Source organism: Balaenoptera musculus, chromosome 14, assembly GCF_009873245.2.
Source record: "Balaenoptera musculus isolate JJ_BM4_2016_0621 chromosome 14, mBalMus1.pri.v3, whole genome shotgun sequence".
Lineage (NCBI taxonomy): Eukaryota > Metazoa > Chordata > Mammalia > Artiodactyla > Balaenopteridae > Balaenoptera > Balaenoptera musculus.
The window spans coordinates 77,362,602-77,375,121 of NC_045798.1; the positions used below are offsets into that span (position 1 = coordinate 77,362,602).

The following is a 12,520-nucleotide window of genomic DNA, read 5'->3' on the forward strand; positions in this document are numbered from 1 at the left end:
AGATGAGAAGTAGTACTGATGTTGAAAGGCAGTAGATTCAAGTTGTATGTGATAGTCACGCTATTTCTCTGAGCCTAGTTTCTTTGTCTATGAGCTTGGGAAATGAAAGGCCCCGTCTGTTCTCACTTTTGATAGCCCTGAGAAATAAGGAAGGTATATCTACTTTAAGTAGCTTTCTTTAGCCTTGGCACTGTGTGTGTGTGTGTGTGTGTGTGTGTGTGTGTGTGTGTGTGTGTGTACATATAACAGATGTTTTTAAAAAACAAACCACACAGTTTCTTGTCCTTTTAGTTTCTACAGTATCAAAAAGAATCCTTTCTTGTTATTGATAAACTCATAACTGTAATTATTACAATCGTCATTAAAATAATTTTTATTAGTCTTAAATTTTGTGATGCTCTGATCATCCTCTACTTCCTATATTGAACAGCTATGAGGGGATATCTGCAGCCTGAGTGAATATAATGTAACTTCATTTCAAGGATTTTATTTTAAGGTTTAAGAACTGTAATATTAGTTTCAAAAATAAAATTATTTAAAATATTTCACCAAATATGCAATTTTTCCAAAGCCAGCCAAGTTTTATTTTAGAGTCTGGGCCTGTGCACATTTGATAACTTATCTGTCTCACCGGTAAGAATGACAGAGCTAAAAGTCTTTAATTTTGTAGGAGACATAGAGATTTCTGGTCTTTTCTTCCGTAACAGTGTGCTGTCACCTTGCTCTCTCCTCTGCATTCTTTTAAAATGAAGGTAAAGGGAGGAAAGGTCACCCACTCCCCACTTTGATCTCTTATCTCTCTCTTAACTTAAACATTGCCTTCAGGTATCTGTTTCACCCATTTGAAGACCAGAGGGAAGTGGATTCTAGGTGGACTTTTATTTTTCTAAGAAGGGGGTTTTTGAATTGGCAGATGCCTGTGATCTGATTGCTTTCTACATAAATAAAGAAAAAGTGGACCTCTAAGAAGGCTAAGGGTTAGAGTTTCCAAAACAGATGAGTTTTACTGTGTTCTGATCAAGAACTTGAGTTCTCAGAAACAATCCGTGCTTTGTTTGCTAAACAAGTCTGCTGAACATCGTGTTCTTTTCTGGGAAGAATTTGGGGGATGGGCTGTGCAGGGCAGGCTACGAGGGAGGTGGAGAGGGAGCGAGAGAAACTTAGGACACTTATAAATCATAATCAGCCCTTAAAATGTATAGGTCTAGGGCAAGAGTATAAATGGAGGCCCCAGACCACATATCTAAATATTTAATTTATAATTAAGCTAACAAACTGTTAAATAAAACACATTCTCGCCTCCTACCTTCACAAATATACTTTTATGATGACCTCTAGATTCAAATTTATTGAATTCTATCTATATACTCCTCAGACCCCTTGGGATTCTGCACTGGATATGGCTGCATGGGGGGAACTGGCTCAGTGGCCTGAATTTCATCTTTTCCCGTCTCCGACTCTATCCCTCATCCTGCAGGACACACAGCCCATGTGTCCAAGCTCTGTCCACTCCTAGGGCCTATGGGTTCACATACTCATGGGCGGATGGGCCCAGGGAAGAGGCCCACACAAGCACTGAAAACAGATAAGGTGTCATTTGGGTAAGGAATTCCAGGATCCTGCTTATTGTTAGTATGGAGAGAACGCTTCTCTAATGGAAATATAATGCGAGCCACATAAGTAATCTTAAATTTTCTGGTAGCCACATTGAGGAAGAGGAAGAAGAAACAGGTGAAATTAATGTTAATAATATAGCTTATTTAATTCAATGTATCAAAATTATCAGTTATAAAGAATTATTAATAGAGTTTACATTCTTTTTTGTACTAAGTCTTTGAAATCCAGTATGTATTTTATAATTAGAGAACATGTCAGTTTTGACTGGCCCCATTTCACATGCTCGGGAGCCACCTGGGTCTCGTGGTATTTGTACCAAACAGTACAACTCTAGGCCAAGGGAGCCCAAACTCCTTGTTCTATAGGGGCACTTGGCCTGTACTTAACTATTTTTTTCCTCTTCCATTCAAGTTTGTCACCTGCCTTTTACTCATTCAACTCACTGCTGCTTGCCTTTCTTCTCAGGAATGGTATGGTCCTAAAAAATTTGTTTGCATAGATGAATATACCTTTTATCCCCCTGTTACTGACAAATACTTTTCCAAAAGCCAATGCTTCCACTTTCCATCTTGAGTAATTACTGGAATTGTAATCCTTCTGTTCCCCACTTTCTGAAGTCTTTGTGCTATATTGTTTTGGATAATGTCTAGGGTCTTTTTCCTTCCTAGAGGAACTTTTTTAAAAAAAGTTCAGTTTAATTGCATGCATATTTTAAAACTGTGGCCAGTTCTACCAAATGAGGATACAAATCTAGAAGGTAGGGTACTGTTTTTGTTTGGACTAGAACAGCAGCTTTATCTATTTCAGGATAGAGTTTCCAGAATTAGAAGAAGAAAAAGCATCTAGTTAAATTTGAATTTCAGAAAAAAAAAGAATATATGTTTTTTAGCATAAGTATGTCTCATGAAACATTTGAGACATACTTATACTAAAAAATTATTTGTTGTTTATCTGAAATACAAATTTAACTGGATGTCCTGTATTTTATCTGGCAACCCTATTTCAAGACTGTTTTACTGTCTCAAAAATGGGGGACCCTAAGCAGCTTTTATTTCTGTGGATTAAACTATTGATATTTACTGTGTTAGAAATTTAAACTGAGAAATACTTTCATATATAGTAATTCATTCAGAAAAATAATAAACCCCATTCTTGTTAACATATGTATTTTTTATGAAAAATAACTACCTTCTATAACAAGAAAAAATAGGGAGAAGAATGTTCTTATTTTATATTGTTGCAACTCTTAACGCCTGGCTTAAGTAGAAGATAGTTGGATTCTCAAGTCTCTTTCTGTTTCTAATCAGGTGTGCTATCACAAAGACATGTACCATCTGGAACTCTCCACTGGACACTTGGGAGAAAATGAGAGTGGCAAAAGTCAAATGACATCTTAGTATTGTTATGAAAATAGTTTTGACCTTGAGAATCTCCTGAAAGGATCTAAAGGACCTCTTGCACGGTCCCCCAACCATGCTTTGAGAACCCCTGGGCTAGGAATAATAGACCCTCTAATTCTAGCTTGTGTGTTGGATAGATCATAGATAATCAGAACAGAGGATAAACATTCTTTGTTTTAAGTAGGACTAATGAATCAAATCATAAAATACAAAACAAATTTTAAAATGATTATTCACGTTTAGCGGTAATTCTTAAGTTTTGTTTTGTTTTTTACTTTAAAATTACTCTGTTGGCCGCTCTCACCTTCTGAGATGGCCCACACTCTGTCTGTGGAGTGTGCTTCTGTCTAAATAAACCCACTTCTTACCCATCACTTTGTCTCTCACTGAATTCTTTCTGCGATGAGACATCAAGAACCTGGGCTTCATTAGGTCCTGAAACCAGATACTGAAACCCCCGCCAGGTGGGAGAAGTTAACTGTATGCTGCCACAACAGGCAGACCACGGACTGGCTGGAACCAGAAGGTTGATGATGCTGACTTCCGCTTACCTCACCACCAACCAATCAGAAGAAGGTCCATGAGCTGATCACACCCTCCTCTTTGAACCATTACTATAAAACTCCTCACTACCCCCTGCAGGTCAGGACACTCAGTTTTGAAAGCATTAGCCCTCTGTGGACCCCTTTGCCTGGCAAAGCAATAAAACTATTCTTTTCAATTTCACCCCCACCAAAAATAAATAAATAAAATAAAATAAAATTACTCTGTCAAGAAAATAGCTATCAATCTGTCAAATAGGTACATTGTCAGCTTTCTATTTAGAATAAAATTTATATAGCCATTTAGAACAAAGCTTTACATTTTTTATTATAAAATTCAATAAAGATGTCACATGACAGTTTCTTAAAATGCTGATTGGATTGAACTGGGTTTATTTTTAAGATGTGTCTGTTCTAGGCATAGTACACATTGCCTAGTACTTAGGCTTGGCCAGTTTATAAAATAATTAGCATAATGCAATAACTCATCTGATTCTCATCTCAAAATAGAAAACGTGTAGAGGTTGGCAGTGGGCCAAATGCGAGAGTACACAGAGAAGTGCCCTCAAACTTAGAGGTGACTTCTTGAATTGCTTTAATTGCTTGGACAACAGAAAATGAAAGAGCCATTAACAAAAATAGAGCAGGAGGAAGTGCAGGTCTGGGATAAAGATGGTATGTTCAGTTTTGGACTGGAAATGTTGTAGGGTGGGTCAACAGAGAGGAGATGGTGTGTGATAGGGTTAGAGAGAGTTGTCCACAGAGTAGTAAAACGATTTCCAAGGAAGACAGTGTAAAGAGAGAAGAAACGAAGAGCACATCTGTGAGGAGTACCTAACTGTGGGGTAGGAAAGAGGAGATGGGGAAGAAAAAAGGAGGAAAGGAGGAAAGGTTGGAGAGAGCTAGGAAGAGGCTAGGTGAAGAAAGTGTCCTTAGAGTGAGATGAGAAGAGCTCTTCGTGGAAGGGTGTGTGGTTAGCAGGAGCAAGTATAGGATCGAGATTGAGGAATGGTCATTGGTTCTTCAATTTGGAACTGCAAAACTGGTACCCTTAGAGACAGTGTAGTTTCAATTAATTGTGAAGTTTTTGTTATTTCAGGTTTGGATTGGAGAGAAGGGAAGCAGAAAGGTTTTTGACTTGTCTGGGGTAACAGAAATCCTAAAGAGCTACATCGGTGTTCTTTTCCTTCCTCTCTGTTGTCATTCACACGGGTGTTAATTAAGCTAGCCAAGGTGAAGCTAAAAAACTCACTCCAGCAAACTCACCGCCTCAAATATTCAACCTTATTTTAGAGTGACGTTTGTTCTTAAATATCATCTTTATATTTTAGGTAAAACGCTGGCCTTAGAGTCTGAAGATGTGCACTCCAGCTCTGCAGCTCTGCTGCTCGCTTACCCTCTGAGGGCTCCTTTTTCTGCTCAGCTGAATTAGAGTTGGACTAGATTATCTCTAAGGCTATGCCAAAATCATGCGATGTTATGCATCTATGACATCTGTCTTTTCTTTCCTTTTATTATAATAGGTTCAGCAAGTTGAAGAGTCTTAACCTTTCCAATAATCATTTAGGGGACTTCCCATTAGCAGTCTGCAATATTCCAACCCTGGCCGAGCTGAATGTGTCCTGCAATGCCCTCCGAGCAGTCCCAGCAGCCGTCGGAGTTATGCACAAGTATGTCCTTCAAACCCTGCTGCAAAGTATCTCTCAGAAACCCCGAGAAAGCTGCATCAGGGTCGCAGCACATGAGATTAGTTAACTTGTTATGTTGGTCATATGTTGGTCTCTTGGTCCCAAATCAAGAGATCATGCTCTTGTGTAGAGTTCGTTTGTTAGCTTCTTTCAGAATCTTGTAAAAAATTAAAATACCCTTGTTTAGAATGAAGACCCCTACAGGTGAACGTGTCTAAATATGGGAGGAGGGGTTACTTTCTCATTTCCTGAGTTACGTTGAATTCTAAGACCTAGAAGTTAATTTTTTAGAATAACAATGAAAGATGGGTATTTGGGCTGATTCACACTGCAGTCAGCTCGTGTTGTTCTCATTTATGCCTATCCAAGTTGGGAAAATTGGTCATAATTTTCGTTTTCAGTAAAAGATTAAGATGTTTATCTCTGATCATTTCTCTCTGGTGTATTATTGCCTCAGGCCCTGTCCTTAGCATTTTGCAAAGGATAGTGTATTTTCTTTTTCTGGTATTATGATCTGTACTTATGGAACTCGTATGTTAATAATAAAGATGTAAAATTTATACATTCTCTTTCTAATTCTTATGTTTTCTTTAATAGCTTACAGACATTTTTGTTGGATGGAAACTTTCTCCAGACCCTTCCTGCTGAGTTGGAGAACATGCATCAGCTTAGTTATCTTGGTCTTTCTTTCAATGAATTCACTGACATTCCAGAGGTATTGGAGAAATTGACTGCTGTGGATAAGCTTTGTATGTCTGGAAACTGTATGGAGACTCTTAGGCTACAGGCTTTAAGAAAAATGCCTCACATTAAACATGTGGATCTAAGGTAACCATTTTAAAGATATATATCCCATTTGAGTGGTTGGCTTATATTTGGGGGGTAGGTTATAGCCCTTTTGGTGGCATTCTTCTGTCGAGGCAAGCAGGCTGGTTAGTTGCAATAAGGGCCCGCTTTGCTATTTTTGCCCAGAGGGAAGTATAATGATTAGTAGTAGGGTCTGCTCATGCCTGAAACTTGTTAAATTTTTTTTTCTCACTGATGAGTGACCACATATCTTGAAGGTCTTAGTTGGTTTTGCAAGTTTGAGCCCAGTTTTAATTAGCGTGAATCAGTAGGCCCATCGAGTCAGAGAGAGCTATTTATGGTGAATGAAAACCGTATCAAGAGCCAAGTGGATATTTTTCTCTCTTATTCCTACTTTTCTGTGGCTTGAGGCAGTTGACACAATTGAGCATCTCTCCTTAATTTTTTTTCCCTTCCTTGGCTTCCTTAATATAATATATTCATTAAATTAAATTTATTACTTATTTAATTTACTTATTTTAATTTCCTCTCTCTCTCTATCCAGATGGGTCTGCCCGTAGTTTACAGTTCTTTACAAAAATGTAAAACTCATAATCTCTTGGTAGGCCCAAGTTTGGCCAGAACCTCCACTCTCAGCCCTTGCAAGAACAAGGGAACCTGCATTTTGAATCCTGATTGCACTAAACTCCAGCTGAAAACACTAACACAAGCCTTGCTACATCACAGATGCCCAGTAATCATCCCTTTGTATGTAAACTTCAGTTTTACTTTCTAATGCACAAAGAACCAATACACAAGGAGGAAGCCATTCTAAATTTCTCTTTTTTTAAGGAAAAACAAGAGCCTGTCATTGGGCTTGAGTTCCTGCAAAGCAACCTATTAGGTTTAGGCCTTAATATTGACTTGCCCAATTTGATACTTTTTCAACCAAACTAACTTTCCCATTAGCCAGGGAGTGATGACCACATTAAATCTTGGGTGAAATATTTAATGTCTCTGTGCAGCTGTGTTCTCATCTCTAGATTACAGTTAATAACAGAATCTAATTCATAGAGTTTTGGAAGGAATGGAGTAAATGCCTCACTCTCCCAGCAAATGTTACATATTGTTATTATTACCTGCTGAGATCTCGTACTCATGAACGTGCTCAGCTGTCCGTCTTGGCATCTTTTCACCTCTTTGATGGTTCTTTCCTTGTTTTACTACCCACTTTCCTCTCTGGTGATAACCCCAGACCCTCACTCAGGCCTGTTCATCAGTATAAAGTAGCATCACCTTTTGCTCCTCTCTCATCTCCATTCTTACCCGTTTGGCCCCGGGGAACCCATTCATTCCAGTCCCACAAAGAGTTGATTTGCTTTACCTTTCCCCAGACTAAAGGAATCAAGCCTGTCGCACCTGGGGAAGTGTTAGCAATTTGCAGACCTAGAATTCTTAGTTCAGGGAGTTCAAATGGTAATAATTTATCTGACTTTGAGAACTTTTTGGAGTGTGACAGGATAGGGAACTGAACACTTTGTCTTGTTAACTTTCTTTCTAAATTGTTAACGTTATTTGCCTCTGAGTCACTTGGGTTTAGAAAACCTTCATACTCAAGAATTTGAGCCCTTTTTAAATTCAGCCACCCAGAGGTATAACGATGGTCGTTTTGACCTCAGGTAGCAAGCACGAGGGGATTTATAAGTTACCTGGTATGGATAAGAAAGCATCATTTTTCTTGATCTGAATTAGCTTACAAACGAGATCAATCTAATACGTTTGGAAGTAACTTCTTATTAAGAGCTTTGTAAACTCTTCAGATTTCTAGTTCTAACTGGGTCTTTTTTAGATGAGATTAGTTACAGGATATTTAAATACCAGAATAGACTTCTGTTCATGTAAATGTGGAATGATCATGAGTGGGTAACTGCTTCCTTTCAGACCGCTGAGCTGAGGGGGCAGAAATCTGGTCAGATTTGCTTATAGTTCTGCCTTAATATCTTAAACTGAAGCTAGTGGAATGATTTAAGGGGAGTTTCACTTAGTTTCTGTAAGCAGAGGGCTGATTTTATTGATTGAATTTTTATTCCTTCAGATGGAAATATTACATCAGATTAAAAGTAGTCATTTTTCTTTTAATCTTATTCTTTTTCTCATATTCACATTTTTGAGTCTGATACCATTCTATGGCATCAGTAATAATTTCTCCTCCTCTTCTCTGTCCAAAATGGGGATATTACGTCTTTCTCCTCGATCACCTCTCTTTCTGTTTTGTGCCTTGGTGGTTGGTTGCCTGTCCTCACAGGACTTCATCATTTACCTTTCGTCTCCATGGTAAATATTCCTCAATTTTTCTCTAACTCTTATTTCTCTTCTTGGGATTAATTCCACTTCAGCTGCCAGCAGGATAATTTCACCTTGCTTTCTCCTGTTGACACACTCACCCAAATTACATGTGAAACAGAGTTTAGTTTCTTTCTGTTCAACCAGTTCTTTCCCCTGGATTCCTCATTTTGCTGTTAGCGACACTGCTTCATTGGTTATCCAGACACAAAATTTTTGACTCTATTTTCTGGTCTGCCACCAGAACCCATCAGTTCTCGCACACTAGTTTGACTCCTTGTCCCTTCCTTTGCCTTCTCACTCCTGCTATTGTCTCCTAGCTGAGCTGTCTCCTGCCATTGTACAGCCTCTCAAGCAAGCACAGCCTTGCTCAGAGCCTTCAGTTCTCTAGTTCAAGATATTCAAGCTCTTGCATCTGGTTTCAACCCACTAGCCTGTGAATCCCTTGAGGATGAGGCTCTATCTAGCTCAGAGCTGCTCATAGTGTGGTCCTCCAGCCTGTGCTAGCAAACCTACTATTTGCTACTTTTCTGCAATGAGATATGTATAGAAATTGAGACTTAATATCTTAGAAACGCACAGTGACTTGACATTGCCACAATATCCAAGTAGACTCATGTAAGCAGACTTTCTCATGGTACAGGGAGTAGACTAGTTTCGGTGTTGGCGAACTTGCAGCGATGAACTGCTTGTGCGGTGCGCTGTGCCCTGGTATGTGCATATGACTACACATCAGTCTGTGATGGATTAGAAGTTCAGAAAATAGGTCCTGCACCCGAGATAACTTGAGAAGCACTGCTCTTATTTATGTATCCTTGAGTTCCCAGTGTTAGCGCTTAGTAGGCACAGTACTTGATAAAGATTAATCGACTAACTCACCTTTGTAGCCGTATTCTCACTCCTGTCACATAGCCTGCACTCCTGAGGGACCCCCTACACCCATGCGTGAAACTCACCTTGTGCTCTTCTCTTCAGTCCAAAGGCCATTCAGCAACTCCTCATGGACTCCTTTCTTCTCCCATTTACATCTGTTGAATTCTGCCTGCCCTTGGGATTCAGATGAGACGGCTCCTCTTGCACAGCATCTTTTTTGACCATTCTCTGTATTTTACGCCATTTATGACATTTATCACATACTTGTATCTTTAGACTTCGTATTTTAAAGCGTATCTGGTTTTCCTCACTAAATGACTAAATCTGTTGACAAGCACCTTACTTTATTCACCTCGGATTGATGCAAAGCCATAGGTTACTGTCATCATCATCACCATGGCTGTGCCTTGTTCGCAGAGCACCAGCACATGCATTCATTTGATTTTCTCAGCTGCCTTGTAGGACAAGGAAGGTGTCATCCCCATTTTACAGGTTAGAATTAGACTTAACCGAGACTTTGGTGACTTGCTCAAGGCCACACATGCAAGTGTTGAGCAGCAAACTGGAACTAGAACATTTTCATGCTGCCGATCAACACATAGTAAATGCTCAGTGAGTATTGATGAAATAAATAAAATGCCTGTGTTCACTGAGGAGATTATTGGAAGAAAATTTTTACCACATTTTGCCTCTTAAAAGGTCACCCTAAGTAGTTGTATTATTGTGTGAGCCTGAAAACTTTTGATATTTGCATCCTGATAAGACTTGGCAATTTAAAGTGCATAGTGGGACTAACCTCCCTTTTCTTTTGTCTCCTCATTAAACCAGCCCTTTAATTACGTTAGTGTTAATACAGTGGAGGGGGAGGGCGAGGAGATGATAGTGCCACGTGAAGATAATTTAAAGTGTAGATTAGGGAGATCATGGGACATTTTTTCAATTCCTGCAATCTCTTATATCCAAAATTAGATTTGGGGTTTTTTTTCTTTTTATTCTGTGTACATATTCTAGTAATCTAGTGAGCATTTGGAGATAGGCAAATTGCTGGGTTGAGGCCAGTTTTTTAATCTTACAACCTGGAATAGAAAAGAAAAGGAGCAAAAAAAAAAAAAAATCATCTTGGGGACATTTGAAGAGGCAATATGCTGTTCTTGCAGGTTGACAAGTCCTAGCTCTTTGCTGTCTGGTCACTCTTCCTTGTGTTTCAGTGGCTTTATGATACTGCTAGTAAAATTTTAGTTACCCTCATTTTATTTTATTTTCTCAAAGGGCAGAAAATCACTGCAGAGAAGACTTGGCTTTTTTCTAAGCTCCTGCCTTTGTATTAATGCTCTTCTAACCAAGTGCATGATCTCAGCACTCTGTTGGCTTTGTAATGAGAAGCAGGAGGTTCTGTTGTTTGTTTGTTTGTTTGTAAAGGATTTGGGCGTAGCCTAGCAAACTAGGAATTGAGATTTTCATCTGTTTTTCTCCACTTTGAAGCCAGATGTGTTTTTGTTACGTTGATTCCTGGTCCCCATTACTACTTACTTATCTTCTTGGCAGCTCATTCATGGCAACTTTAGTCTATTAGCTAACTAGTTCTTATGACTGAGGCTCTGCCAGTTTTTCCCTGTGCCCTGAACTTGTTGATCCCCATTATCGTCCTTTGTTTTATGATTTCTCAGTGAATCCTACGTGTCAAATTTCAGTATTTTCTGCACTTTGCTCTTTCAAGTAGTATTTTAAAATTGGAGATCGTTTTGGTAATTAATCTTTGGTCCAGAACCAACTGAAAATTCAGATGTATTTGCACACCTGTCTCTGGTGTATATTTGGCTCCCATTCATTATTCTTTTTCCAAGTTCACCGATTAATTCTGTCCTTTATGGCTGCTCATCTACCTGCTCACTCATCCTCTCTCTTTCCTGAAATATCCATGTAGTTGTAATGTGCTTAATGGGTTATTCTGGGTTTTGCTTCTCGTGTTCTTTCAACCAGATTCTTTGGAAATAAACATTCAAATGATTTTTTTCTCCGTTGAAATGAACTAAGGTGAAATCAATACGCATATCTCTCTTCCAGCCTTAATGATCTAAATTGTGTTTCAGATTATATTGTCAAGGTTAAGACCTCATGGAATTGTAGCTAGTTAAGGAAAGCCAGATACTGAGATTAAAGAAATCATGGAGGACCGTGACAGAGTGAGACCTGAGTCCTTCTTGTTAGTCACCATGTGAGGGTGTGACTGTTTATTTATAACACTGCAGTTAATTATAGTCTCTATTTTTGTCCTTTTCCTCTCAAGACTGAACCTAATTAGGAAGCTAATAGCAGATGAAGTGGACTTTCTCCCTCACGTCACTCAGCTTGATCTGCGCGACAATAAGCTTGGTGATCTAGATGCTATGGTTTTCAACAACATTGAAGTTTTACACTGTGAAAGGAATCAACTGGTGACACTAAACATCTGTGGCTATTTCCTAAAAGCACTGTATACCTCTTCTAATGGTATGTAACAAAGACCACATCAGATTTTCTCTTTTGTTTTTTTTTTTAAATTTATTTATTTAATTTATTTATTTTTGGCTGCGTTGAGTCTTCATTGCCGCATGCAGGCTTTCTCTAGTTGCGGCGTGCGGGCTTTTCATTGCAGTGGCTTCTCTTGTTGCAGAGCACAGGCTCTAGGCACGCGGGCTCAGTAGTTGTGGCACACGGGCTTAGTTGCTACACGGCATGTGGGATCTTTCCGGACCAGGGCTTGAACCCGTGTCCCCTGCATTGGCAGGCGGATTCTTAACCACTGCGCCACCAGGGAAGTCCCCAGAGTTTCTCTTTTGGTTCTAAGAATTTACTCAGTGCCATCTTCTCTGCCTCAACTTTGATTTTTCTTTCCATTTAGGAAAATAAGTTTTTCCAATTTTGCTAAGACAAAAATCATAAAAGAAGAATCCTGGTTTGGTATTTAAAGGAATCAAAAAGGAAGATTTTATAGTTCCTAATTTGTTTTTCTCATATCGTGATATTTAGATAGGTTACTCCCACTTGTGATTTGGCTCTTCTCCTTGAAGGGCAGACAGGGGGGAAGGTGGGGGGTGAACTGTTGATTGGGCTACCTTGTTAAGATAGTAAATCTGGGGGGCTTCCCTGGTGGCACAGTGGTTGAGAATCTGCCTGCCAATGCAGGGGTCCACGGGTTTGAGCCCTGGTCTGGGAAGATCCCACATACCGCGGAGCAACTAAGCCCGTGAGCCACAACTACTGAGCCTGTGCGTCTGGAGCCTGTGCCCCG

At 39.3% G+C, this 12,520-nt stretch overlaps 1 protein-coding gene across 1 annotated transcript in view; it reads left to right on the forward strand.

Moving 5' to 3' along the window:
• The window catches only part of PHLPP1 (PH domain and leucine rich repeat protein phosphatase 1), a 212,986-nt gene that overhangs the window by 150,127 nt on the left and 50,339 nt on the right, over positions 1-12,520 (forward strand). Inside the window, exons 5-7 of the mRNA XM_036822823.1 lie at positions 5,083-5,229; positions 5,845-6,075; positions 11,537-11,739. Of these exons, the coding sequence (XP_036678718.1) occupies positions 5,083-5,229; positions 5,845-6,075; positions 11,537-11,739 (581 nt within the window). The remainder of the gene's footprint in view (positions 1-5,082; positions 5,230-5,844; positions 6,076-11,536; positions 11,740-12,520) is intronic.